This window comes from Panthera uncia, chromosome E1, assembly GCF_023721935.1.
Source record: "Panthera uncia isolate 11264 chromosome E1, Puncia_PCG_1.0, whole genome shotgun sequence".
In the NCBI taxonomy this organism is placed as follows: Eukaryota; Metazoa; Chordata; class Mammalia; order Carnivora; family Felidae; genus Panthera; species Panthera uncia.
In genome coordinates this window covers 802,091-830,052 of record NC_064814.1, presented here as the reverse complement: position 1 = coordinate 830,052, position 27,962 = coordinate 802,091, and the positions used below count along the sequence as shown (strand labels likewise).

The 27,962-nt window shown below is 61.9% G+C and overlaps 2 protein-coding genes across 13 annotated transcripts in view; one reads left to right on the top strand and one right to left on the bottom strand.

Annotated features, from left to right (window-relative positions):
* The first annotated feature begins 44 nt into the window (after positions 1–44).
* On the top strand, positions 45–10,114 carry SLC16A3 (solute carrier family 16 member 3). Of its 8 annotated transcripts, none has more exons than XM_049635426.1 (8): positions 45–304; positions 2,868–2,921; positions 3,023–3,252; positions 5,943–6,036; positions 6,742–6,989; positions 7,445–7,588; positions 7,935–8,693; positions 9,400–10,114. In XM_049635426.1, the coding sequence occupies exons 5-8, from the start codon at positions 6,767–6,769 to the stop codon at positions 9,654–9,656; spliced, it is 1,383 nt and encodes a 460-aa protein (XP_049491383.1). In that variant the 5' UTR covers positions 45–304; positions 2,868–2,921; positions 3,023–3,252; positions 5,943–6,036; positions 6,742–6,766; the 3' UTR covers positions 9,657–10,114. The 8 variants fall into 8 exon arrangements, with proteins under 8 accessions (XP_049491383.1, XP_049491387.1, XP_049491384.1 ...); XM_049635428.1 differs by lacking the exon at positions 45–304 and adding an exon at positions 321–503; XM_049635430.1 differs by lacking the exon at positions 2,868–2,921.
* CSNK1D (casein kinase 1 delta) overlaps positions 9,692–27,962 on the bottom strand; it is a 32,800-nt gene continuing 14,529 nt past the window's right edge. For 3 of the 5 annotated variants that reach the window (XM_049635434.1, XM_049635435.1, XM_049635439.1), the window contains exons 3-10: positions 23,730–23,878; positions 23,005–23,233; positions 22,400–22,570; positions 21,833–21,981; positions 19,961–20,132; positions 19,298–19,437; positions 10,577–10,730; positions 9,692–9,910 (exon numbers count right to left, since the gene is read on the bottom strand). In XM_049635434.1, the coding sequence (XP_049491391.1) occupies positions 10,641–10,730; positions 19,298–19,437; positions 19,961–20,132; positions 21,833–21,981; positions 22,400–22,570; positions 23,005–23,233; positions 23,730–23,878 (1,100 nt within the window). In that variant the 3' untranslated portion in view covers positions 9,692–9,910; positions 10,577–10,640. Of the gene's footprint in view, positions 9,911–10,576; positions 10,731–13,065; positions 15,139–16,273; positions 16,337–19,297; positions 19,438–19,960; positions 20,133–21,832; positions 21,982–22,399; positions 22,571–23,004; positions 23,234–23,729; positions 23,879–27,962 lie in introns of those variants that run through there. The other 2 variants (XM_049635438.1, XM_049635437.1) reach the window with 2 other exon arrangements.

Genomic DNA, 27,962 nt, shown 5'->3' with positions numbered 1-27,962 from the left:
GGGGCGGGGCCTGGGCGGCGGCCCGCGGGCGGGGGGGGAGCGGGACCGGCCCGGCGAGAAGGCGCATCTCCCTCCCGGCCGGGGTCTGCCCGGGGCGGGGGTGGGGTCGTCCCTCAGCCCGGCGACAGCTCGGGCGCCGTCGGGAGCTGAGGGCGCCCCTCCCGCGCGGCGCGGGGTCCGGGCGGGGCGGGCAGGGGCGGCGCCAGGCGGCGGTGACGCGCGGGGGACGTGCGGCGCGAGCGGCCGGAGCTCCGAGTCCCCCCGGCAAGGCGGCCAGAGGCGCGCGGCGGCCGAGCGGCGGCAGGTAGGCGCGGCGCGGATGCTCGGCGGGGCGGGGCGGGGCCGGGACCCTCGGCCGAGTCGGCGCTCCCGCCCCTCGCCCCTTCCCCTCCGGGCCTCGGGCGGCCGCCACCGAAGGGCTCCGGGGAACCAGCCGCGCCCCCACCGCGCCCTCGGACCGGCCCCCCGTGCGCCCCCTGCGTTGGGCGGCCCTGGGGCGGGGGGTGAGTGCTGGGCTCTGTCCCGGAGGCGGGTGCGCGGGGCGGCCGAGCGGGGTCGCGGGTGCGAAGAGCTCGGTCCACGGCGGCGGGCGGTATTTGGTGGGGCTGCCGCCGGCCCGGGCCCCCTCCCGAGGGCGCGGGGAGCACGTGCGCTCTGGCCGCCGCGCTGGGCGGTGGTGGTGGTGGTGGTGCCGGTGCCGTGGCCCCGCGGGCCTCTGTCTCACCTCCTCCCGCCTCTCCCTGCGCCCAAACACTCGCCTCGCCGTCTGGCACCCGCCCTCGGTCGACGACTCCGGAAAGGTGGGGAGCCCGTTCTGAGAATCAGGCTGGACTCCCCCGTTCGCCTCTACCGCCTCCCAGACCTCTACCCCCTGGGAAAACCAGCGGGGCCTCAGTCTATTTATCTGAAAGGTGGGTTGACAACATGCCTGCCTGGATGCTGGACCAGGCCAGTGGACGACAGGCTGTGAGTGGAAGAGAAGCAGTCAGGTCACGGCCACTGGGGCTGCCTGGCCTCTAGATGAGGGACAAAGGGGCAGCGCGGAGGCCAGAGTGCTTTTCCATCCCAGAGGCCCTGAGCTGCACGTCCAGAAGTGCACACTGGGTGTGAGAGGGAGCAGACACAGGCGCGTGCCCTCGAGGTTGGACCGGGCCTCTGTGGGTGGGCCATGACTGAGGAGTTGTTTCCATGGCAGGAGGCCCGCCCCCAGAAGGGGCACAGGTGGGGTGGAACCTTCCTGCCCAGAGGCCTGTGGTGTGGACAGGACCTGGGGTGAGCAATGGGAGGCCTGGCCCCAGGGCAAGCTCTGTAAAGACTCGGTGTGACCTTGGGCAGGGCCTGGTACCCAGGAGGCAACCTGGCTCTGACTCCAGCTGCGACCTCAGTCTGGAGGGGCAGCAACAAAAGGGGGTCTGTGCTCTTCAGGACAGTGGCCAGGGAGTGTGTGTAAAGGGGGGTGGGGGGTGGGGGGCTTTGCTGTCCTCTGTGCCAGGCCCCTTTGCTCTAGGGTGGGTCCAGCAGTGACCTGGCCGGTGCCACTCTAAGGTTAGGAGTCCAGCAGGGTGCCCCAAGGGCCCAGGGCCGGAAGACTGTCTCACAGAGCAATCAATCCATCCGAGGCACCTCTGGGTCAGGCCTCAGGTGCGCTGGGCCAGGACAAGCGTAGGACAGGAGTGGAGAGGCCCGAGGATCCTCACGGTGCCGGCCCGGCAAGGACAGACCTCCCGGCCTCAGTCCCCATCTGTGAAATGGGCGGGGTGGGGTGGCCTTCAGGGAGAGTTCTCAGTCCACTTTCACAGCCGGTCACAGCGCCCACATGGCCGGGCCCCTGCCGAGGCAAACCGAAGCCGGTCCCGCCCCGGGGGGAGCCGCGGGAGGGGCCACAGGATCTCCTTCCGCGCCGGCGCTCACTAGCGCCCTGTGCCGTTCTGGGGCTCCCTGACCCCAGCGGCCCGGGCGCTGGCCTATACGGTAGCAGACTAGCAGACGGGGAGAGCGCCTACTCCAGGCAATACGGCGGCGGCTCCTCCCTTGGCGTGGTCACGTCCCCCACGTCCCTCGGCCCAGCGGAGAGCGGGGTGGCAAGGCGGAGCTTGCTCCCTTCCCACACCCCTCCCTGTCTCTACCCTGCTGGTGACCGCCCAGCCCCACCAAGGTCGGCCCGACCCCCACCTGCCACCAGGCCCAATAGGGTGGCGATGGGAGGGGCCCCTCCTGGTTACTGAGGTTGGCCGTGCAGAGCCCTTCTTGGCCTTGGCCTTAAAACACTAGCTTTGGGGGGCGGGGTGGGGGTGGGGGTTACAGGGAGTCGAGCAGTGGGACAAGATGGCCATGTGATGGGCAGGCTGGGCAGGGTTCAGGACTAGAGGGGGTTGCTTTGAGCCTGCTCTAGCCACCACTCTGAGCCCTCCAGACCAGGGGGCTCTGACAGGGTGAGCCCAAAACCATACACAGGACCACAGCCCCCAGCCCCCTCCTTGTCACATGAGGCATCATGTTGGAGAGGGGCTGGCCCCAGGGCAGGGTGTTTTCACACCACTGGCCTCTGCAAGATGTAAGAGCTTTGGGAGCGCCCTGGGGGACTCCGTGATCAGTGGATGTGGTGTGGAGGGCCCAGGCTGGCTTAGCACGCTTGGGTCATGCCTGGGGCAGACCTTCACCCAGTGCTCAGGGCCCATCTCCCCAGAAAAAGCCCCAGACACCTCCCTCCAGTCAACAGCTCTGCCCACAGGTGGGGGCAGGGCGGAGGTGGGCATCTGGGGTCTTGTGTCAGCCCTGGGAAGCGGACAAGCACCCAGACCAGTGTTGCTTCCTGAGCGCCGGGTGGATGGAGGCATCCGGATATATGTTACCTATTTGCACAACAGGGACAGCGGGGAAAGGGAGCTAGGGAGCCTGGGAGGCTCTCCCTCCTCCTGAAGGTGTGGCACTCTTCTGTCAACCACCCCCTATGCTTCAGGGACCTTGGGGCTCAACTGAAGCCAGGTGCGAGCCACAACGGGGCTGTTTCTTTGGTGCCCAGGCGCGTGTCCCAGGCGTCCTGGTGCAGGAAGAGCCCAGGACGGAATGCAATTGCTCCTCTCCTGCCCCGCCCGCCCGGAGCTGGTCTTTGAGGACTGGAAGTCTGGCTAGTTAACTAGCCGATCTCCCCAGGAGGCGAACCTACAGGCTCTAGAGTTGGAGGCCACCGCGGCGCACCTCAGGGACACGGCCTGCCCTGGAAGCGCACGGGCCAGAGACCCAGGATCCAAGGTGGGTGAGAGAACCACCTACAGAAGCCTAATGGGGAGTGTGGCCGGGCGCACTGGGGACGGCAGTGGGTCTGCAGGCTGGAGTGGAGCGGCAGAAGGGGCTCTGGAGGTGGGAGAAGCCGAGATGTGGCGGTGGTCAAGGCCAGGCTGTTTGTGTGAGTCTGCCCCAGGCCTCCAGGTGGAGGTGCCCAGGTGAGTACAGGCGGAGACGGGGGTGATGCTGGAGCACACGCCTGGCAGGAGGCCAGGCTGGCTCAGGGGCTGGGGTCTGGAGTCCTGACCCACCGGGATGCCGGCCAGCCAGTGGACCCCTGCGGGAGAAGCTGGCAGAAGGCCTGGATTTGGGAGCTCCGATGGGTGGTCTACGGGAACGGGCCGTTCGAGTGACCCCCGTGCATACTCTTCTCTGGGCCTTCCTGTGCTCAGCTCCCAGCCGCCTGGGGCTGTGGGACCTTTTCGGGAATTGGGGGGGCAGCTCCTGGAGCCTCACCTGACCCAGGAGCGGACACACATGCCCCACCGGGGAGATCAGCTTTCTGAGGTCCAGAGGGCGGGTTATTTCTGGGCCGGGGACGTGGTTCGCATGCTTCCCTGGGAGGGTAAATGTCATCACAAGTCCAGCTGGCTGGTGTGTGCCCACAGATGTGCTGGCACCGCCTCTCCTGGCACACTGCAGCGAGGGTCCCCGACCAGTCCCCCCAAGGGGGCCTCCATTCCAGGCCCTCCTCCCCCTATGGGTTGACAAGACCCATCTTGCTCTTAGAAATCCCAGCCCCTTCTCTACCTGGACGCCCTACTGAGCAAAACCCCTTTGCTCCAAACTGAGGCCCCACCAATTCCCTTCCCTGCTTGCCCACCACCACTGCCCACTGGCAAATTGAGATCTTGCTGAGAAACTTCACTTTGAAGCCTGGCTGATGTGGGCAATGAATAGGGGGTCATTTTAGTGTGGTTGGCACCCTAGGCTGGCGGGGCAGCTGGGAGGAAAGTGTCTGAAGTCTCTAGGGATGGGTGGGAAGAGATGGCCACGCTCCCCACGTAAGCCTCCCGTGGCAGCCACTTGGCCCACACAGGTCTTAAAGCATGCCATATCCTCCTGGCACCTAAGCCTTGGCACCCCTGCTCCCCTCACCCTCCTGGATGCTAGTTCAGGGGATGCCCCATGTCCCACAGATGGCCAGCGTCTGTCTCCTGAGGACCAAGGGAACCTCCAGGGAGGGCCCAGCCCTGGCCGGCAGCAGCTCAGCAAAAAACAGGCCATCTAAGGTGGGGGCGCATGTTCCTCTGGCGAGTGCCAGGCGCGGCTAGTACAACCAAGATCTCAGAGGGAGGCCCCGTATTCTGGAACTTTGGGTATACAGACTTGAGCTGCTCCTAACTTTTGGCGTCAGACATCCCTCTTTGGCCTTTGCATGGCCCACTTGGTCTATTTTTAAAAATCAGTGAAAGCCCATAAGCCCACAACCCAAAACAAACCAGGATTCTGGGGATGACCAGCTCCTCTGGGCCCCCATGACCGCCATCGCTGTCCTTTGTCCTGGGGCTGTTTGTGCTTTCTGCCTTAAACAGTGGCATTAAATTGTAACACATTCCTAAAGTGCATTTTTTCGGTTTTTTAATTAAGTTCTCCTGCTGTGTGTACCTCAGGGATCTTTTAAGCTAAAGACAGTGATGAATAGCCGGGGCCTGCGGTTTTGGCTGTGGGACGTGTTTGCCCCTCCGGCCGGTCCTCAGCACATGGCTGCAAGGTCTGAGACAGGGTACCTGGTGGGGAGAACCCAGGGCTGGGGCCAGACTTTCCCGGCAGAGGCCAGTCCCAGGTTCCAGGTATGCCTTAGATACGCAAGAGGGCCAGCTGGGGTGCCGTGCAGGCCATGGGCCTGGAGGCTTCCCTGGTCTGGGTGCCCCTGTGCCCCTCTTAGCCTCAGGAACTCCCTGCAGCTCTTAGGCCCAGGAGGCTTCTGAGCACTCGGGGCAGGGTGGGTGGGCCTAAAGGGCACGGGGTCCAGGAGCCCAGAGAGAAGAAAGGTTCTCTTGGGTCTCCCAGAAGCAGTGCTGGTGGCAGTGAAGCCTGGCCCAGCTGGCAGCCAAGGCAAGCACTGGAGTGGACCTCTGGCCCAGCCCGGGGTGGGGGCCCGGGCCGCGCTCTGCTCCAGTGGGCTGTGTCAGCCCTGTCATCAGCCTGATGGCCAGCTGGCTCCTGGGGGGGTCTGGTCATCCAACAGTGGTGCTCTTGAACAGCAGCTACTACTGGGAATCACCCGGAAAGTCCTTGAAAAACACCCCCCAACACAGGCCACACCCTTGGGTCAGAGCCTCAGTACCCCCCAGACCACTGAATCAGGATCCTAGGGAGCACCTGTGGCCCGGATGCTGGGGGCAGGGAGAAGGGTTATTCTTCCCACGGCTTCTCCCCCACAACGCTGACCCTGTGCTCACACAGGCCAGGCACAGAGGCCCTTGTCCTCACTCCAAAGTCCTGTCCCAGGTTCCATGTATGCCTCGCACACAGAAATGGGCCCCCCAGGGGCTCTGCAAGGTCAAGGATGAGGTTGGAAAGGGGACGGCGTGGAGCCAGGTGGCTGACACAGGGGCTGTGAGATCTGGTTGGGACGCTCCTGGGCATCAGTGTAGGTGGGGCATTTACACCACGCAACTGGCAAACTCCCCCTTGGGGCTTCTGTCCTCCAGAGCTAGTCTTTGGCCGCTGGCAGGAGAGGAGAGGGCTGCGGTCCGGGCAGCACCTGCACTGAGGAGACGCTCTCCTGGGACCAGCCTCTGTCTGGTGAGCTGGGGGGGCGAAGGCACCAGCCTCATCCCTGGCATCAGGTGGAGGCGGGGGGCTCCAGCTGGACGTCTGGCCCCGGCACTCCCAGTTCCTGTGCCTCAAGGGGGCTAAGCTCTGGGCTTGAGAGAGGTCTGAGGGTTTGCCCCAGGAGGCTGCATGGAAGCCTCCTCAGTGGTACTGCCCGATGGCCTCTGCTGGCGACCCTCAGTCCCGCCTGCACAGCAAAGCCTGTGAGCCTCAGCCCCTCTTGGTCAGGCTCTCACTTGGGAGCCCCATTCCCCGGGTCGGGGGTGGGGGTGCACGGCTGGCCACACCTAGATTATTAGGTCTCAAGGGACACCACCCCAGGTCCCCTCTCACAGGACCCACCTGCAGCGGGGGGTGGGAAGTGCGGGCTGCTCCCCCAACAGGGTCAGGCGAGAGGACACACTGGGCTGACTTCCCCGCTGGGGTCTGTCCTCCTCAGGAGGAAACCTGAGACCTTGCTGAGCCCAAAAAAGCCACTGCCCTTTAGAGCCAGCTGGGTGGGAGCGGGCCAGGCCTGAGCGGGGGAGGGAGCACGGCAGCTGCCGCTCAGCCCAGACCCTCCAGCCTGGGGCCAAGTGCAGGTGAGGCCCCAGGTGAGGGCCGGAGGCGGGGCTCTCAGGTAGCACAGGGGCTGACCCAGCCAGACAACCCAGGCAGCCTGCCTTCCTTCCTCAGGGACGCACAACCTGTCCTCCTGGCCATGGGCGGCGCCGTGGTTGACGAGGGTCCCACCGGCATCAAGGCCCCTGATGGGGGCTGGGGCTGGGCCGTCCTCTTCGGCTGCTTCGTCATCACGGGCTTCTCCTACGCCTTCCCCAAGGCGGTCAGCGTCTTCTTCAAGGAGCTCATGCGTGAGTTTGGGATCGGCTACAGTGACACGGCCTGGATCTCCTCCATCCTGCTGGCCATGCTGTACGGGACAGGTGAGGGGCTGTCACGCCCAGCGGTCACCTCTGGAGTTCACCGTGTTCAGTTCTAGTTAAGAGCCGCACACAAGCAAGGCGGCCTGGGGGTGGGAGATGGGCAGGGCCCAGGGGGGCCCCTTTCTGCCCCAAATCCGTGGCTCTCCACGGGGCCAAACCCAGCACAGGCCAAGTCTTTGTAAGACCTGTCCGACGACAGGCTGTACCTGCACAGCTGTACGTGGTCCCAGAGGACGAGGCTCTGGAACGGTCCTTTACGGACAGTCGGGTCTCGGCGCCTAAACAGAGCAAACAGAAAAGAGACCGACCCGGGGGCATTCTGCTGCAAACCGTGCTTTGCTTGGGAAGGTGTCTGGGCACGACTCACATCCTGGGCACCTGGCCTGTCTGCTGAGCTGGGGCAAGGGGCACCGGGGAGGGAGAGTCCGGGCCCAGCTCTCTGCCCCCACCCCCAGGCCCACTCTGCAGCGTGTGTGTGAACCGCTTTGGCTGCCGGCCCGTCATGCTCGCGGGTGGCCTCCTGGCATCCCTGGGCATGGGGGCTGCGTCCTTCTGTGGAAGCATCATCCAGCTCTACCTCACCACCGGCGTCCTCACCGGTGAGTGGGGCCCAGCGGGGAGCGGGGCAGGCCACAGCACGCTCACTCCTCAGTGGCCAGAGAACGGTCCGGGCGGCGCATCCAGAGCGAGGGGCCTCTTGGGAGGGGGCGGCGGTGGGTTGCCTCCCACCCCCGGCGCCAGTCTCTCCCTCGTTCCCCGTCTGTCTCTCCCAGCACGTTAGTTGGTGACAGGGGCTTTGAATGCACACCGGGTCCCCTCGCGTGGACACCCACAGACCCCACGTACAACTGTTCAGGCCGGAGCCTGTGTCTGGGCAAACGGGGGACAGGGACGAGGGGCCAGGAAGACTGAGCTGACACCTCTCCCCGCCTGCCCCTCCCACAGGCTTGGGCTTGGCACTCAACTTCCAGCCCTCCCTCATCATGCTCAACCGCTATTTCAACAAGAGGCGCCCCATGGCCAATGGGCTGGCGGCCGCGGGCAGCCCCGTGTTCCTGTGCGCCCTGTCCCCGCTGGGGCAGCTGCTGCAGGACCACTATGGCTGGCGGGGCGGCTTCCTCATCCTGGGGGGCCTCCTGCTCAACTGCTGCGTGTGCGCCGCGCTCATGAGGCCCCTGGAGGCATCCCGGCCGGGTTCGGGGCCCGGGCCCCAGCGGCCAGCCAGGCGGCTGCTGGACCTGAGCGTCTTCCGGGACCGTGGCTTTGTCATCTACGCCGTGGCCGCCTCCATCATGGTGCTGGGGCTCTTTGTGCCCCCCGTGTTCGTGGTGAGCTATGCCAAGGACCTGGGTGTGCCCGACACCCAGGCTGCCTTCCTGCTCACCGTCCTGGGCTTCATCGATATCTTCGCCCGGCCCGCCGCGGGCTTCATCACGGGGCTTAAGAAGGTGCGACCGTACTCCGTCTACCTCTTCAGCTTCTCTATGTTCTTCAACGGCTTCACGGACCTCACGGGGTCCACGGCCAGCGACTACGGTGGCCTGGTGGTCTTCTGCATCTTCTTCGGCATCTCCTACGGCATGGTGGGGGCCCTGCAGTTCGAGGTGCTCATGGCGATTGTGGGCACCCAGAAGTTCTCCAGTGCCATTGGCCTCGTGCTGCTGCTGGAGGCCATTGCCGTGCTCATTGGGCCCCCGTCGGGCGGTGAGTGGTGGGTCACAGCCTTCCTGGGGAGGGGGACCCACCATGGGAGGGCTCTTGGCTGCAGGGACACCTACCAACGTGGCCAGGCCACCCGTATTCCAGCAGGAGTGAACGCCAGCCATGCCCCCCTCCTGAGGACCTGCTTGGTCCACCACGGAGGGGGCCACGGGCCTAGACCAAAGGCAGGCACGTGCCCGAATCCTGAGGGTGGTGCTATCCCTGCATGCAGGCCAGCTCAGAGCCCAGGTGGGGGGTTGGCTTTGGTTACTTTGGGCTTTTACCCTTTGTAAAGGCTGAGAAAATACCGGGGCGTAAACTTAAACGGTATGGGCTAGGGTCTCTCCAGCTGACTCTGTAGGCCCGCACCCACAGGGGACCCCGTGAATTCCAGGGCTGTGCCTCGGGGGTCCTGGGGTCCTTCTGGGGCCTAGGCAGTTCCCGTGAAGGCCACGGGTCAAGAGGCCTCCACGGTGACAGGTGACAGGCAGTGTGACCAGATACCTCCGGGCACCTCAGACGAGGCTCCCACCCTGAACCTGCATGGCTCCAAACCCTCCCCCGAGCCTCTTGGTCTGTGCTGCCTGTGGGGAGGGAGAAGCCGGGACAGGGTGCCCCTGGGCTGTCCCCAACAGCACAACGGTGCACAGGTAGCCGGTGACCGTGGGGGTGACCTTCAGCCCAGGCTGACGCTGTCACCCCTTTGTAGGCAAGCTCCTGGACGCGACGCACGTCTACCAGTACGTGTTTCTCCTGGCAGGGGCCCAGGTGCTGACCTCCTCCCTCGTGCTGGTGCTGGGCAACTTCTTCTGCATTAAGAAGAGGCCCGAGGCGGCTGCGGAGGAGGGGGAGCGCCACAAGCCCCCCGCGGACGTGAGGGTGGACTCTCGGGAGGTGGAACACTTCCTGAAAGCAGAGCCTGAGAAAAACGGGGAGGTGGTTCACACCCCAGAAACGAGCGTCTGAGCCGAGGAGGCCAGCAGGGGTGAGGGAACCGGACAGAGACTTCAAGGCTCGTGTTTATTTCACAAACAGGACCGGCTTGGGTGGGGCCGTCTGTGTGTCTCGGGGGGCTGGTGAGGTGGGGACCGTGTCATTCCAAAGCAGGTCTGTGGTAGAGCCAAGCCTCGAGGTTACAAGCCGTCTGCACCAGGACACAGCCTGCTGACCCCAGAGCAGCCTGGTGCCCACCGCTGTGCTCAGGGACCTAGAAACCCATGCTTCAGAGACAACACGACCGGGGTCAGGGGCGGAGCGGCACCGTCTCGGGAGAGACACCCCCCCCCCCCCACCATGTGGCTGGCTGCACCCCGTCCCGCCCCACCTCCACCACGGCGCTCTAGCCCGCCCCTCGCCGAGTGTTGGGGGACAAACCTTCCTTCCTCCGCTTCTGAAGGTCTGAAATAAACCCGCGTATGGGAGGAGCCACCTTGGAAGGAATGTCTTCAAAGAGCCGGGGTCTCATTCTACGAGGGGCAGGGGTCTGACCGTTGGCTCCAAACTCACTTATTCAACGGACAACCTGGTCGTTTTTACAAAGTGGCTCTGGCCTTTGTCAGCTGGGTCGGCTTTCTAAGCGCTGCTGGCTCTGGACCCTGTGTCGCTGGAGCCCAGATGGCTCAGAGCATCCACCCAGGGGCCCTGTGGCTGGAATGGGTCTGGCCGCACCCAGGAGCCCCTTTGAGGCGTGGGCACTTCAGCGGAGACACACGTGTGATTCGTGTTCACTATGTGTGTGTTTAAAGAAAATGATCTTCCTGCCTTCCATTTATTCACCCCTCGGTCGGCTGATCGTGGCCCTATGTGGCCAGCACCCAGGGTGGGCATCTGCTCCCGTCCTCCTGGTCCAGCCCTGCTTGGCCTCGCCCCGGGTACCTCACACCCACCTGCCCTCGTGGCCAGTGGTGGCCTGCGTGGCTGGGAGCCCGGTCAGAGGCCGCTGGGGCCGCCTCAGTAGGTGGTGCGTCGCGGGCGCTGGGGACGGCAGCGGGCACCCTGGCGGGCCGCGTGCAGCCGGAGAGATGCCACGTCCCTGCTCCTCTGCAACGAAAAGCAAGTGAAAGCTCACACCTTGTCCCGGCCAGAGATGTCCCCCCCGGGGGGCTGCTGCTCTCCCTCTTCCATGTGTCCCTCGAGCTGTGTGAAGCCAGGCACCCGCCTGCAGCACCTGCCCATAGCCCCGGGGCTCTGATGCCCATCCTGGTCTGCCCGGGCCCTCTGTGGGGGGGCGGGGGCTGTGGCGATGCCAGCTGCCGCAGGGGTCAAGGCGGAGGCCCGCATCTACTGCCCTTGGCCCGTGTTCAGGTGAGCCAGGCGGGGCCCGCTGGGCTGTTTGTACCCTCCCCCTTCTCGGCCGCAGGAGCTCCATCTGGCTGCTGCTGGCCATGAAGAGCTGTTGTGGGCTTCCTGGACCTCGCGCTGCAGTCTCCCCAACCCTCACCCTAAACTGCTTCCCCAGCGCTGGCCAGGAGCAACTGAAGTGGGCGTTCTCACCCGTCTCCATGCCCGCGTCCTAAGGCTGGCCCAGCATGGGGGCCAGCGACCCCTCGAGTCCTGCCCTGGGGATACTTAACATTAAGCAATTCTGAGATGATCGCTCCAATCGAGGCAGGATGCACACAGCTGGCCGGGGGGGCTGGGGTCCACGGGCAAGCACGCGCACTCCAGGGTGAACAAGGGTTCCTCTACCCTCCCCTTGGCCTAGGGAACGCGGGTCCACCTGTCCCCTTAGCCGGCACCTTGGTGGACACGTGAGGTGGACCCAAGGCCCCCTGCTGGGCACAGTCTCAACGCCTCCACCCCAGACCGGAGGCTGAGGTTCAAGGCCAGAGGGAGAGGGTGAGCAAGGCAGTCTTATCTGCCTAGTTTTCTGGTTCCAGGTGTTTCCGGCCAGGCCCAACATGGGAGACAGGAAACCTGGATGTCCTCAGGAAGCTGCGGCCACCCAGGGCTGAGCACTCCTCCCTCACACGAGTCAGGGAGAGCAGTCAGTGCTCGTGGGGCCATCCCTCGCCCTCCAGCACCCCGTGGAGACTGCCCCATGCGAAGTGAGGCAGGCGCCCGTGCCAAGCCCCCGCCCCGGTGGGCCTTCTTGGCCCCTCCCTGGAAGGTACGCACACGTCACCCTAAATCACCCCAGACTGCTGCCCCTAGCCTGGCCGGACCTGGGTGGACCTGCCACATACAAACGCTGGGAAGAGCCTATGCAGAGAAGCCCCTGGTGCACGCGCGTGGGCCCTGAACCGGGGGAGCCCGATGGGGGGAGGCGGCACTTGCAGCGGCCCCGACGGACTGCCCAGTCCTTCCCAGCACCCAATCCATGGCCTCAAGGACGCACAACGTGGTGGATCCTTGTAACCCAACACGGGTACACGGGAAGCAGCACCCAGGAGGAGGACAAGGGGACGAAGGACAGGGTGTGGGGTTTCCAGGAGGGGCTCCAAACGGCTTTCAGCGGAGGCTCTGCACACACTCCTGAGTACTGAGCCTCGTGCCCCAGCCCAGCGGCTGGTCCCTGGGTCAGGAAGATGGGGACCGTCAGGCGTCTTCCACTGCTGAGAGGCCAAGGAACAGGGCAGGCAGGCTCTGGGCAGAGGGCAGCGTGACGGCCCCTGTCTGCCCGCGGCCCCCTCCCAGCAGAACAGAGGAGGGCAGCTCGGGGCTGGTCTCCCTGCCACCTGGGCTGGGGGGAGCAACAAGGGGCCCGAATTTTGCTTTCCCAACGTTGGTGGCTGGGAAGTGGGGAGGGCCAAGGAAGAGCCCAGCCCTCTTCCGGAACCCGGCGGCCCACTGGGCTCAGCCAGAGTTGGCAGAAAGGGGAGGGCTGTGCTGGGTTACCACACACTCGCGGGGAGCAGCTCGCTCCTCAGGCGCACGTAGGCCAACCCCACGCCTTCTTGTACGGTGGGGTGTGGGGCTCACGGGGGCTGCAGGGCTTCAACAGTGCACGTGGGAAAGGGAAGGGAGGTCAAGGCTGTGAGTTCAACAAATGGAGGGGCCCACCCTGGAGCTGCCTCCCAGGAACCACGTCCCCCTCGGCGGCTGTAGGACCATGACAGGCCGGCTGCCTCCCCACAATGCTCGGGGCAGGTGACAGTGCTTCCTTTTGGTGCTGCCCGTGGGGCCACGGGGCTCAGGCACCTGCTCCGTGAAGGTGGTCAGGCCGGGGGGAGAAGGGGCCCCCGAGCGCACCGGCATGTGTGTGCGCACGGCCCGTGCAGGCGTCGGCTCTGGAACCGCAGAAGTGGCAGCCCGCCCGGCCACCTGCTCCCGACCAGCTTATACCAACACCACCGACGGGCCGCGGGCAGGCCAGACACACAGGGCCCCTCTCAAACGGATGAAATAAAGACCATGTGGAGGGCGGGGGAGGGGGGAAGGTAGAAGTCATCATGGATTTATTATTTACACGGTGGTAGTACATAGATGCAGTGATCACACAAACGTGCCAAGTCAGAGACCGGCCACCGATACACAGGTTGATACAGACGTTGCAACTACGCGTCCTGCAGTCGTGACGGGGAATTAAACACCGGGAGGGCAGCAAGTGTGCACGGACGGACGGACGGACGGACAGCCGCACAGCCACGGGCCCGGGGAGCTGGGCCCGCCTTTCGGATCGTCCGGCAATTTCAGGTGGAAGCCCAGATGCAGAGCGTGAGCAGGCTGTCCCTACCGGCGTCGGGCAGCACCCGGGGGGCTGTGCTGCTCACGCCCCGCCAGGGGGCAGGCGTACCTCTGGAGAGGGTCCCAGCCCACCCTGACCCGCCCGAGCTCGCACCGCGCTCCCACCGCCCCGCCTGGCCCAGGCCCCGCGCCCCCAAACAGAACAGCCAGTTCAGGATTCACAAAGAAGCAGATGGCCGCGCTCCGGCGCTAGCGGCTGCGGGGGCAGGAAGGGGAAACAGAGACGGACACTTCTCCGGTCCACCTGCTGCCAGCGCCCTGGTTTCCACACAGAGCACTGTGCAGGGGGCGGCAGGAGGAGAGGCGGAAGTTCCCCCAAACACCTATATTGCACCTTGTTTCCCGCGACGGGGGCTCCGGGCTGCCACCTGGCGCCTCTGCCTGCGACAAGATGAGGGAGCGTCCTGGCAAACCACCAGGAGCCCAGGGGCCCCGAGAGGTTCCTTCTGGCGAGACTCAGCCCCGCCCTGCTTCTTGACCCCCGTGGGGTTTGCTAGGTCCCAACGAAAGTCCCGGAAGGAAGTGCGTGACGCCACACCCTCCTGGACACAGGTCGAGTCACCGGCTTCTTGGCACTTGAGGGTGGATTCCCTTGGGCCGAGGCCTCTGTGGGCAAACCCGGCGCCAGGCACACCGCCACGCCCTTGGTTCTGAGCACACAGATGTTAACACACGTCGAGGGCCAATCTACACCGATCACGGTTACAGTCCGTTCAGAACGTTTCCCAAATTCAAAGACACGGAGGCAACACCACCGCCAAAACGACCACACGTGACCCCAACAGAGGGTCCGACGTCTCTCGCTCGAAATCCTCTCCCGAGGCACCAGCAACGCGCCACGCAAAGCCTTGGCCTCTGAGATCTTCGGTGCTCGGCTTCCTTCTGGCCGCGTCCAGGGGGGTGAGGCGCAGCCTGGCTCCCTAACCGCTCCGAGGACCTCGTCGCACGGGCCTTCCGCTTCAGGTGGGGAAGGGACAGTGACAGCCAGCACCAGCGTAACGAGGCCACAAGACGCACGGCACACGGCACACACACGGACACGCACGGGGCACTTACACACACGTCTACACGGGACGGCACTTCTGACGAGAAAACCCCTCTCCACAGCGGACCCCACGACACACGGACCACAAAGCAGAGGACGGCGCCCGCGCTCTGCTCCCTGACGCGCTCTGCCTACGCGGAAGCTCCACGCCAGCCTCTGCTCCGGGGGTTCTTTAGAGGCAACATCTGTCTCAGGACCGCAGAAACAGACGAGAAAGGAACAATAAAAAGACAGGTTTCTTTACACAGATTTAAGCCAGTAATTTTTAGCAAAATGATACAAAACTGTCTTAACCAAGTAGAAGATCGGTGGTTACAGTGGGCTCGTCAGGGAGCAGGGCGCCGCCACCGCAGGGGGACTGAAAGGCTCTTGAGCGGGAGTCTGGTTCTCTCTGCAACTGTCTCTCACACTCTGCTTTTCTTCCCAGCCCGAGACGAGCGGGCCGTGTGGGAGGCCCTCGGTGCAGCCCCTGCGACGGCAGAGCTTTGCGGTCTGTCCGGGTTAGTTTGTGTTTTGTTTCCCCCACGGGCGTCGCTGGGCGGGCGGCCTGGAGAGCTCCCGGTGTTAACGTTTCGGTTCTAGACCGGGGGGCGCGTCACTAGTAAAGCCATTGTAACAGAGTAGACCAGCCATGCATTGTCTGCCCTTCACAGCGGAAAGGAGTTCTCATCGGTGCACCACAGACTGAAGACCACTGGAAGCCACCCGACCGGGAATCTGTCGGAGCCAAAGCACAGGAGAAGGTCAGCATGAGGCCAGAGGCACGGGGCCGGCCAGACTTGGGCACGACACAGCAGTGACGGCGAGGGGGGGGACACGGACGCTGCCCGGCCCTACTCTGGACGCCCGCGCCAGACGCCCAGCCACGCCGGAAGGTCCCTCTGCGGCCAGGACACGTGCTCAGCGGAACGAGTGACAGGAAGACGGGGAAGGAGGAAGAAGCATGCAAGCAAGGAGGCCGGTGGCCACGGAGCTAGAAGCTCGAGAACAATCGGACCAGACAGAGTCCAAGCCGGAAGAGGTACTTGCTCCCAGCACCCCCTTCCTGGAAAGTAACCTGGTGTTCAGGAAGCAGGGACGAGGCGCCGTGTGGGCACCGGGACTCCCCGTGGAGGGGGGAGACGTGAGAAGCAGCTCCCGTCAGGGCGCCCCGCGGAACGCGGCCACGCCGGAACCGTGGCAGGTGCCGCAGCGGCGCCGGCGGCGAGCCCTGGCCACGAGGAGCCACGGCGTCACCGACGGGAGCGGGCCTGGCTCGGGTGCCCAGCCATGCGCCGACGGCAGGCAGGGGAGCAGGCGGCTGTGGCTGACGGGTTAATACAGACGGCAGCACGGACGGGATGCTGAGCAGAGACCGAGGTCGGAAAGAAAAACAAACGAGGACAGAAATAAATGCGAAAGAAGAGAGTGACAAAGCCAGGGCGGCAGAGACCACCGGGAGACTCCCGCAGCAAGAGCGCAAGAGCCCCCACCAAGCACGGCCGCTCAGCTGAGGACGACACACCCCGCGCCCCACACTACGGACCCCGGGCCGGGGCGGCTCGAGTGCCCTGGGGCCGCCGGGGCCGCGCACGAGCGCACGGCCCCGGGCTCCGGACGGGGCCGACGGCCAGCGCAACGGCGGGCAGGGTCCCAGGGCCGCCCCTGCGCGCCCCCAGACCGGGCGGCTGAGCGTGGCCGCTCCGGAATCCATTCACGGAAAAGCACCGGGCGGAGGGCACGCGCTCTCCCTGCAGCACCTGGCATGCAAGCCCGGTCCCGCCTGCGCACCCCCAGGGCGGACGCAGGGGTGGTCCGTGCCCGCCCCGCCAGGCGCCTGCCGCCTGCCGGGCCCCGACATGAGCACACTCACCGGTGCTGCCTTCCAGCGGGAGACGTGCAGCTACTTGCCGTGGTGTTCGAAAGGAATGCTATTCTGAGGTGGGGGGAAAAGACAGCCGTTGGTAAGGGTTCCGCCGGCAAGCAGGACTGAGGCCTTCCGCACCTCGCTTCAACTGGGTCCGCGACCCGGCCAGGCTGCCCCAGAGGGGACCCCAGGAACGACGAGAGCAGCCGCAGCCGCTCCTCTCGCCTCATCGGGCAGAGCGTGAACCTGACACTTCCGGATGGGGGCCCGCGGTGGGCCCCGCCCCCAGGCCTTGCCTGTGCTTGGCCACCCCTCCTGACACGCGGACCGGCCACAGGGAAGACAAGGGGGCCACGGGTCTCACTGGAAAGGAGTTAACCTCAGAGGCCGTGTCACGTTCTATTCACGGCACCGGACCCGCGAGGCCTTTTCTTCTCAAAGACAGAAACGCACAAACAGGTTCATCGACCAGATGCCCTCTGGGGTCCTCGCTGCTCTGGCTGAGAAGTCGGACTCGTGCCCTGGGTCGGGAGCGTGGGGACCGTGCTCTAGCACAAGCCCCCTCCAGAAGGAAGTAGAGGCAAGGAATGGTCACCCTCCTGCAAAGTCTGAGCGCACCACGGTTAAGGGGTGGGGACGAGGGACACAGATGTCAACGGCCCCTCCCCGCGCCCAGCTGGAGAGTCAGCAGGGTCCCCCACAGGCCGGCCGGCGGCTCGAGCGCCTTCCGGGAAGAACTACTGCCTCCGACATCGCACATCTGCACAAGACACGACATCTCTTCAAAGCTCACAGAGAACCCAGACGAGAAGCAGCCACGGGGCAGGTGGACAGAACACGCACGGCCTCAGCCCCATGGGGGCCGCCCTGGCTTCACAGAAGCATCCCTGGCTCTACCTGCAGCCCACTTCCTTTGGGGAAGCGTGAACGGAACCCACAGAATCACACAAGCTGGAACTTCCAAACCACCGGGGCCGACACTGGGGGGCAACCCCCGCCAAGAATCTCAGAAAGAGACTCTTGCTGTCCCACAGGGTGCCCGTCACCCCCCGTGGAGGGCAGGAGCCTGGTGCAGAGTCTCCCAAGAGCGCAGGTGGGTGACCCGGAAAACCCAAAGGAGGGACCATCTCTGGGTCGGGGGTGCGTCAGGGACACATCCCAGGGCCGTGTCCTCAACACAAAGACCCTAAGAAAACCCCCAGGGGGACCAGTGCTTCTATCAGAGGGGAGACCCCTCCCCATCACACCTCTGGAGCCTCGTCCTTCTGGTCCAGTCCCACGCTTCTTCACACGGAAAGCACAAAGAACAAGGACGCGGAACACGGGACTCCCAGTTGCAAACTCGCCTCTGCTCAGTGAGACTTCACAGCAAGGCCCCAGGGCATGTGGGCTGAGGCTGGCCACACCGTGCGGGAGAAGCTGGGCTCGGTCCCAGCAGCCTCGGGCCCTCTGTCGTCCCAAACCCTCCACGTATGTTCTCTTCCCTTAAAGAGAATTAGCTCTGCCCCTTCCTTCACCTTTGCTGGCTGAGGTCCAGCACGTAGATCCTGAGTCCAGACCGAGCCCCTGGGGTCCACAGACTCCCGGTTGTCCCTGCCTGGGGTACCTGGGGCCCTGGAGCAGGCTGTATGCCTGGGCTCTTGGCCACACGTGGGCAGACGCTGCCTACGATCTATTTCCTGCTGCCGATTCATGGATTCCAGGGCTTGGGGGAAGAAGCCCATAGCCCTTTCTGTGTCCTGCGGGGAGGGAGGTGCAGTGTGGGGCCCAAGCTCATTACGCTGGCCAGACTCCTCGAGCCCCACAATTAGAACTACACGGATCCTTAATCTCTTTGGGAAAAAGTTACGTACAAAGACAACCCCTTTCTGGCAGAACTACCAGCAACCTAGAGGTAGTCACACCGAAACTATTCACTTTACCGGGCTAAAATAAAAGTGATCAGGAGCGCTCCCTCCTTGCTCCTCTGCCAGAAGATCAAGCAGACGCTACAGAACTGAGGTTCTGGGCAGTTCTCACAGACCCTGTGCTCTCCTAACCAACGTGCTCGGCCCAGCAATTCACCAAGATACGCCCAGCACCAAGCGTGTGCCAGCAGCAGGGCCCAAGGCTAACTCGCCAACGAGACAGGTACCACAGTGAGCCGGAGGGGCACCACCAGGGGTGCGTGACCCAGGACCCGGGACCCGGGCTTCCAGGGTGCTCCCCAAAACCAGTGCCCGTCCCCCCAACCCCCCGCAGATACCACGGGGCACAGGCACCCAGAGGACCCTGTTGGAAGCAGGAGAGGGCCCTGACAGCTACCTGAGCAAGAAGGTCCAAGTGTGTGAAAAGAGCTCATCTGTGGAGGGCACGTGGGTGAACGCAGAAGAGCCACAGCACCAAAGTCAGAAAGGGAAGAGGAGGATGTGGGTGGAAGGGACCCATGTGCGTGACCGAGCCCTTTCTCTGAGGACACCTGTCTCGTCAGAAAGAAGGCAGGTGGGCAGGGACCTCAGAAGACGGGAACCCTCACCCGCGCGCTGACAGGCTTGTCCAGGCCACCTTCTAGGGGCCGAGGTGGCCGCCAGCAATCCACGGGGACCGCCTGCCCAAGGAGTGTGAGCAAAGGGCCTCCAAGCCTGTGTGTGCCCATGACAGACGTGTGGTGTGAGCAGGCGTGGCATCTCAAGTCTGCACCGGAAGACGGCCAAGCCTCCAGGGCTGGCTTGGGGATGGGCTGCGAGGAGGGCCACAGAAGAGAAAAGGCCCCACTACCTGTCCCAGCGCAGCCGGGAGACGAGCCCTTCCTCTGCACAGCCCGCAGTAGGCTCTGAACTAAGGGGCTGCAGAGCCGCAAAGGGCGCCGCGTCCCTCCCCGCTTAACACTCGGAAAGGACGGCCGAGGGGAAGCAGGAAGGAAGGAAGCCCTTCCACACCCTCGCCCCACTCTTCTTGGCGCCCGAAGACCAGCTCGGACCCAGAAAGCCCACGGGCCGCAGCGTCCCGACCTCGCCGAGCCCGGAGCGCGTGCCTGTGCGGAGCACATACCTGTGAGGTCGACATGCGGGAGGTATCTTGTCGGCCCGTGAGATCGGAGGAGGAGACGTTGACAGGGGCGCCGCGGTGCAGCCGCATACTCACTTTCCGCTCTCTTTCCATGCCAGACACGGGCCGAGGAGAGGTGTTAGCTGGAGAAGAGACGGGGCAAGGGTGAGGCCTCAGGGCAGCCCTGCCATCAGCAAGAGGAGGCCTCTCCTCAGCGGCCTCGGCGTCTAGCACGCGGGGAAGTGGGTGCCGCTGTACCCCGCGGGGCCCCACCAGGTTTCCAGGTCGGCAGCGGCGGGCAGGGCCCGCGGAGCGCCCAGGGACACCAGTGTGCTGGCTCCGGGCGGACTTTCCCAGGAGCTCAAGCAGCGGAAGGGGGCAGCTCGAGGCCTCTGTGCTCAGGGGGCCGCTCATGGAGGGGACAGAGGGGCGGGCGGGGAGAGAGGTTCCTAGGGGAGCCATCCATGTCTCAGTGGCAGGGTCCTCCAAGTCCAGTGAAACACACGTCCCCTGGCCTGCCCATCCTCGGGAACCAGAGTCGACCAGAAGCGGGACGCACACAGCCTCACCCGGCGCGGGGCCCTGCAGCTCCAACAACCGGAGCGGCCAACGTGCACACCAGAAGCCCCGGTGCCTGCTGGGGAGACGTGGCCTCAGCCCACTCACCAGTGTGTGAGGTAGGGGTGAGGGGGGTGGGAGGAGCCACCTCCTGGGTGCCCCGCAGGCGGCCAGAGGCCGTGGAGGGGAGGCCGCGGGCGGCTGGGTTCCGAGGGTGCCTCAGCCGCTCCTCTCGATCGCGGCGCTCCCGCTCAGCGTCATCAGCTGCCCGGCTGGCTCCCTGCGAAGGAAGCAGGAAGACTAGACTGAACAGGGTTCGGTGGAAACTGCCCAAGGGTCCCGGCTGCCCCTTGCGACTCAAGCACACACCAGGGGCACTGGGACCTGCAGCCAGCTGGGATGAGGCGCCTCTCCCTCCAGGACGGCGGCCTGCCCCTTGACCCTATGAGTGCGCAGAGGAGGTCCCCAACGCTCCTGAACCCCCCCTCACTGATAGCAACTGGGTGGCCTCTTCCCTGTGAACATCCACACGGGGACGGGAAATCACACGAGGTCAGGGCAGCGGTGGGCCCAACGTGCTGGCATCCGGTCGGTGGGAGGCCTGAGCAGAGCCCAGATCTCCGGCCCCAGGGCGGATGTCAGGCCAGTGCCCACAGGACAAGGACTCAGGTGGCCAGAGCTGTCCGAGGAGGACCCACGTGGTGGACACCACTTAACTCGCTCCCAGCACAAACAGCTAGTTACGCGATGAACCGGGCGAGTGGGGACAAGACACCCGCCACCACATTCTGATCACCAGTGCCGTCAGGCAATAGTCTGCAAACGGCAGCCCACGGGCCAAATCCAGCCACCACCGGTTTCTGCACAAGTCTTCCTCCGCACCCGCTCGAGTAACACGCCACCCGTGGCAGCTTCTCAGTGGCGGCGCAGAGCCGCGTGGCTGTTCCAGCACGAGCACCACAGAGCTGCGATTAGCCACACCCCAGCCCTGCCCGGAGAAGGGCGGCCGGCCCCACCGGGAGGGGGATGCCGCCGGAACGTCGCCCAGACTCCGGGCGACCTGTGGGGGCACGTCCCGCGCCAGCCCACTGTGGCACACCTGGTTCTCCCACACACGGCACAGACCCCTGCACGAACACCCGGGTACCCGCGAGGCCGCAAAATAATCCTTTCTGGCTTGTGCTGTCTAGAGAGGAGGTTCCGCTCCTCCGCCAGATCTTGTCACCCTGGAAAGGTTCCAATTTCTGTTTTAAGCTCGTAACTAAATATAACAAATTTGTAACAAAAGAGGAAGAAGTTCCAAAAAAACCCTGGAAGTTTCTGGCAATAGTATCTCAAGATTAATTAGATTCCTGTAACAGGCAGCCTGTTTTAGAGAAGGCAAACACCAAAGCTCAAGTTCTGCACCCCCACCCCCAGCAGTCATGCACAAACCTGCATCCATTCAACAACCCCGGAACAAAGGAAGTCAACGCACTTGGACCCCAGGCACCGCGCCTCCTGAGCACCCACCCAGCTCGCTCACCCACACGGCTGGGTCCGAGGGAGGAGGGGCAAGTGGTCACGTCACCTGGCAGGAGCCCTCGGCCTTGGCCATACCCCCCTGCACGACAAACGCTCGGGAGCCACACCTCAACATCAGAGGCAGTCAAAGCCATGGCGCTCTTGGTGAGGAGAATGCTAATAAAATGACATTCCCATGGTCTGTCATTCAAGTAAGAGCCCTGGTTCCAGGCAGACCTGCGCCAGGAGACACATTCCACTGGCTCCAGGGGGGCCAGTGCTGACACAGTGCCTTCTTTACTGTCCCCTCACCGGGATCTTGCTTCTTGGAACCTCCCAGCCTTGGCTAGATGCACCCTACACCGGGCCAAGACCCTAGCAGGTGCACTCGGCTCCCCCTAGGCGGCAGACACGCCTTCCAAAACCTGCACCTCGTCTGGCGGAGGCCTCTGTCTAACCAACCGGCAGAGCACTTACAAATTTGAGCATGTTCCAGTCGAACACGTAGTCATAGGAGAAACCCTGGCGGTGGAAGAGATTCCTGAAGAGCTGCCTCAGGTAGGAGTAGTCAGGCTTGTCGTCAAAACGTAAGGAGCGGCAGAAATTCAGGTACGTGGCGAACTCAGCTGCAGAACAAGATACTCAGTGCTACCTAGCAGCGCCCAACAGGGCACTGGTGGCTGCAGATGCTCTCGCCACCACTGCCTGCCACACACCAGGCACGCGAGACATGTCGTCCGAAACACTGGTCACACAGGGAGAGAACTGAGACTTCAGGAAACAGTTTAAGAAAACCCAGCACCACAGAGCACAGCCTGGTTCCCCCCAGGGCATTTCTCCATAGGAACAAAGAACTCCCTGGGTCCTTGTTCCCGGAAAGCAGAGGAGCACCAGGGACAGGAAGCTGCCACCAGCCCAAGGACAGGTCACCCACGGACTCTTCCCCTCCTCACCACGCGGGACTCGTCGGCCTCCCAGCACCCCCACCCTAACCCCACCCTGAGACCACAGGCCCACCCAGCGCCTGCACTCGAGGACACGCACAGGGGTAGCTTTTACACAGCACTTCGATGGGGGTGGACATCTTCTTCTCGCTGATCCGTTCGTACTTCTGCCTCTTGGTGGCTGCCTTCAGCCCCTGCCAGGGCAGAGAGCCCAGATTGAAGTACATGAGCACATAGCCCAGTGACTCCAGATCATCCCTTCGAGATTGTTCTGGAAAAGATGGGAAATGGGTTAAGAACAGCACACGTGCGCCTGCAGCTGCAAAGCCAAGACCCCAGGCGCATGCTTACTGTGGAAATGCACTTTTAAAGCTACAGAAAATACTCTCGGATTCTTTCTCACCAGAAGTCACCCCTGATGTGCTTTTAGGGGCTCTGGCACCCCTGGATGGGTGATACCAATATTAAGTTTACTGTCAGAAAGCCCAGCCACTTACCCGCCCCCACCACACCTCACAAAAGGTTCTCCACAGTCCAGACAGCCTTCGCTACAAAGGTTCGATGACAGCCTCCATGCCAAACATGCTGGCCACTCCCAGGGTGTCCCAAGGGGCTGGCCTTTCCCTGAGCTAAGGGATGGACATGCCCAAGGCGGCCTGGGCCAGTGACCGGGGGCACAGAAGAGCCCATCACCCACGGGCTCACCGATTCCAAGATGCGTGTTGATGGAGGCGTACCGCGCCGTCCCAGTGAGGTTTTTGTTCTCGCGGTAGGGGATGTGCTGGTGGGTCCTGGCATCCCGGTACTTCTTGGCCAGCCCAAAGTCAATGATGTAGACCAGGTTGCCCTTCTTCCCCAGCCCCATGAGAAAGTTATCTGGCTTCACATCTCGGTGGATGAAGTTCTTTGAATGAATGTATTCGATGCGACTAATCTGGAAGCAGAGAAGGAACGATGAGACATTAAACCCCAGCAGCAGCCTTGGAAAAGGATCCTGGCTCGGCAGAGTGAGGGCTGCGCCCTTAGCTGCACGTCCCGTCCCCTTGGTCAGAGCAGAGTAACTCAACAACCAGTGAAGGGCGCCGATCGGACCACCTTCGGGACCCCTGCAGTCTTCCTCGCTGGCTCTCGTGGTGGGTGGACTGCTGGCTGGTGACAGGACCGCCCCCTTCCCAGACGAGGGTCTGCAGCAGTCGGCCTCTCTGCAGAGTCCCACACGTGAATGGGCGACGCCGTGTGGGGCAGTCTCCAAAGCCGGCCAACCGTCAGTGCCTTGCAGCAAAGGTGACCGTATGCCCACTTTCTCCCCACCCACCAACAGGCGTAAAACAAAGGGAACCGCACCCGAATGCGCCATCACACTGCCGAGGCAAACCAAGCAGGCATCGAGCACCCGGGCTCCCCGGCACTTTGGAAAGCGGGGTTCTTACCATCTGGTCAGCAAGCAGCAGGACAGTTTTGAGGCTGAATTTCCTCGAGCAGAAGTTGAACAGGTCTTCCAGGCTCGGTCCCAACAGCTCCATCACCATGACATTGTAGTCCCCCTCCGCTCCGCACCACCGGATGGTGGGGATGCCCACTGCAAGAGAAACCCAACACGCCTGTGCTCGCACACTCAGACGCACCACATGAGACACACGCCATGCGACAAGGGCTGGCGGGCAGTGGCCGGAAGTGACACGGGGAGAGGCCAGCATCCCGGGTGGCGGAGTGAGCAGGCCGAGAAAGAGAAGGTGCCAGAGGACAAGAGGGGCTCGTCTAGAAAAAGCGGAGTTCCCATCCACCTCCCCCCCACTCCCTGTCAGCGCCTCCCGTCAGCGTGCTGCATGTGTCACAAATCACAACTACTATGGGCTCGCTGCTGTCAACCAAAGTCCACACTGTTCAGGTGCCCTCGGTTTTCCTGTCATCCTGTCTGCCCCTTCCTCACGTCTCCTCAGGCATCTCTGGACTCAGCCGTCTCTCACGTCGTCCCTGGTTTCCGGTGGCCCGGCAGTTCTGGGGGTGCTGGGGCCGCCCCTCTGTTGGGATGTGTCTGATGTTGCGTGATGGGCTTGGGGGGGAAGACCGCAGAGGCAGAGTGCCCTTCTCTTCATGTCAGGGGTCCGTGCTGTCAAGGTGACGCCATCACTGTGGACACGACCTTGACCGCTTAGCTGAGGTGCGCTCATTCTCCCTTCCCAGTTCTGTTCTCTTTGGGAGGCCATCACTATGTATGGCCCACACTTCGGATGTTGGGGGGTCATGCTCCACATTCTTCGGGGTGGGTGGGGGGAGTATCCACACACATTACTCAGGTTCTTCTACACAGGTTTGTCTCTTCTCCCCCAGTTTACTTATTCAATCATTTTTTGGGAACATTACGGGCCTACGGTACCTATGTCACACTCTGGTCTACACTGCAGCCCCCCCACCCCCCGCCTCCCGGTCACTCACTAGGCTGTCCGTGGTGCTCTACCCGGGGCCCCCAGAGGTGCCTTAGTCAGTCCTGAGACCATCTACCAAACCCATCGATCGAGGCTTTTGTGCCTCTGTGTTTTGAGCACTGCCTCACTTTCTGACACTAAATGTTTTTTAGTTCAGCTTTACAGCAAGTCCTGATACAAACGGGGCAACCCCCTTTCATTCTTAAAATTAATTACTTACAATTTTTCCATGTTTCACGAGAACAAATCCAATACATTGTCTTTTTAAAGCATCACGAAGCAAATTGTAGCACAGATCACCTACCCAGACCAAGAGCATTCTTGAGAACCTCACGTGCTGCACATCACACACTCCCGTGCACTTCTCACTCCCGTGCTCCCCGAAAATGACCATCCAGAGCTCTGTCATTCCCTTGCTTTTAATAAAGTAAGGGTGCATGATTACTCAGCCATAAAAAAAGAAGATCTTGCCGTTTGCGACAACATGGATGGACCTAGAGTGTTAGGCTAAGTGAATTAAGACAGAGAAAGACAAATGCCATATGATTTCACTCATACGCATCACCTAAAAACCAAAACAGACAAGCAAATAAAAAACAAAAACAAACTCATAAAGAGAATAAAGTGGTGGTTGCCAGAGGGGGTGGAACAAACAGGTTAAGGGAATCAAGAGGTACAATCTCCCAGTTATAAAATAAGTAAGTAAAAAAAAAAGGAAAAAGTCACAGCAATGAAAAGGACAGCACGCGGAATAGTCAATAATGTTGGAGGAACACGGTATGGTGACAAATGTGACCACACCTGTCGTGAGCACTGTGTGGCCCACAGGACTGTCGAGTCACTATGGTGTACACCAGAAACTAATATAAATGAATCACAGTTCTATGAAATAGGTTTGTAAAAAAGGACGCATGTTGTACAGTATTCCCTTTGGAGAACAGATCACAGTTCACCACTTGGACTGTTTGGGTCTGCTTCCATTATAAACAGTGCTACTCAGTATACCCGTATTTATGTCCACAAGTGCAAATTCTTAACACACGAAGTTCTCGTTCACATCTAGTTTATCCCCCGGGCGCGAACCTACGAACACAGAGCACAAGTTACCTGACCGTACGAGAGAACGTCAAATTGTTTCCAGAGACGGAGAGCCCACCCCACACACCCACCAGCAGTGGGCGAGTCCCTGCTGTGGAAGAGGACCGTCAGATCGCTCGATTTTTATTAACCGAGTGGGTATACAGACGGTGTCACGCTAAATTCTCAATCTGGATCTTTCTTCCATGTGGTTACCGGCCACACGTTTCCTCTTTGAAATGTCGACAAGTGTCTTTTGCCAACTTTTCTATCAGGGAATCTTCTGCCTATTTTATAGCAGTTCTTTAAAGATTCTGGATACTAAACCATTGCCGGTTTTATGTGAGGCATATTTTTTTTTCTTTTGGAGTGTTTTGATGAGGAATTTTAACAAAGATGAATATATCAATCTTTTTCTTAATGAGTAATGTTTCTGGTATAAGAAACCCTGAGTCAGAAACAGATACTATTATTTTCTTTTAAAAGCTTAAAAGTTTCCCTACATCCAGCCAAGATGGGAGTAATAGGGGCCCAATTTACCCTCATATCTGCAAAAACAGAAGAGTTAACAAAACACAGAACACATGGAAAAACGGTTTCTAAGACACTGAACGGGAGACAACGAACGAACAACGCCCAGGCCCGACAGACAGGGCACAGGCCGCCCCCTCCCAGCCTGAGTGTCAGCAGAGACGCAAAGACTGAGCAGGCAAAAGGAACCTGACTTCATCCCATTTATGACCAAGTGGAGGAAGGATCTGAGCAGCAGAGTTAATACCGAGCGTGCAAGCCAGCGGAAGTCACAGCGTCTGGCACCCAAAGATGACCAGGTATGCAAAGAGGCAGAAAACACCCGCGCTGAGAACAGTCCGCTGAAACTGGCTCAGGTGTTAGAATCAGCAGAGATGGACAACACGTTATCAACTCTTAACTAGACTCCATGTCAAAAAGTTACACGAAGGCATGGCGTGGGGGATTTACGAGACTCAACTCTAACTTTGAGAAAGGACAACGACAGGGTCTGAGATCAGACAGCGTAGAAGAAAAGATGTGTGACTCGAGGCACAAAACTACTGGAAAAGCAGCAAGAGTTTCAGCGAGCTCTGGGACAGCTTCGAGCCACGAGACACCTGTATCACGCAGCCCCCAGGAAAGAGGGAGGAGGGGACAGAGACGATGCTGGAAGTAGCAGCTGGATAAAGACAACAGACCCACCAACCTAAGCTCGGCGAGCCCCACGCACCGGGGCCACAACGAACATTGCACAAACGTCCAGACCTGTGAATCAAATCGCTCACGACTAGATAAAGAGAGCATCTCGAAAACAGCCAGGGAAACGCCACGTTACATAAACCAGACAAAGACCAAGATCACTGCACACTCCTCGGAAAAGCACAGTGGGAAGCCTCTTTCAAGTATGGAGGAAAAAAGCCTCAGAAAGCTGAGTAACGGGAAGATCTCCAGGTCTATCAAAAAGGCGTAGACTCCATCAGCAGCAGACCTGCACCGCTACGCATCGGAAAGGCCGCCCTGCAGGCAGAAGGCAGACGGAAGTGTGGGCCCGCACAAAGGCCTGAGAAGCACTGGAAGTAACAACGTAAGTTCACTTAAATCCCTTGAAAAGATAGGACTGTTCAAACGAAAATAACAACGCAGCGTAGGGTTTATCACATGCAAACGTAAGCGCAGGAGGACCGGACCACACAGGCTGGCAGTGACGGAAAGGGAGCACACCATCACAGGCAGATGCCCTTAACACACACACACACACACACACACACACACACACACACACACACACACACACGGGTTGTAGAAAGGCCAGCGCACGACATCAACTTCAGACCAAAGGGCGCACAAGAGCCGGGTCCGCATGGGACACAGTAGGCTGCCGTGCAGAGCGTTCCCAGGGATACGCCCGTCATTTCGTAAGGATAAAGGTGTCAGCTCATCAGGGGAGCGTTAACAACTCCACTCGTTCATGCAGCTAACAGCACAGCTTCAAAACACACAAAGCAAAGCCGCAAGGAGATCGGCAAACCCACAAATCGACGGCGTCCTCGGCAGCCCCTCGGGCAGCAGAGCACAGTGTCCTCAAGTGCACACGGGACGGTCACCAAGACAGACCCAATGCTGGACATAAAACAGGCCTAGCGTTAA

Excerpts from the sequence above, each read along its gene's own strand:
- SLC16A3 (XM_049635430.1), top strand. The coding sequence starts at position 6,767 with ATGGGCGGCGCCGTGGTTGACGAGGGTCCCACCGGCATCAAGGCCCCT. Across the intron at positions 6,990-7,444 it reads GGCCATGCTGTACGGGACAG|GCCCACTCTGCAGCGTGTGT; the intron begins GTGAGGGGCTGT and ends CCCCACCCCCAG. Across the intron at positions 8,694-9,399 it reads CATTGGGCCCCCGTCGGGCG|GCAAGCTCCTGGACGCGACG; the intron begins GTGAGTGGTGGG and ends ACCCCTTTGTAG.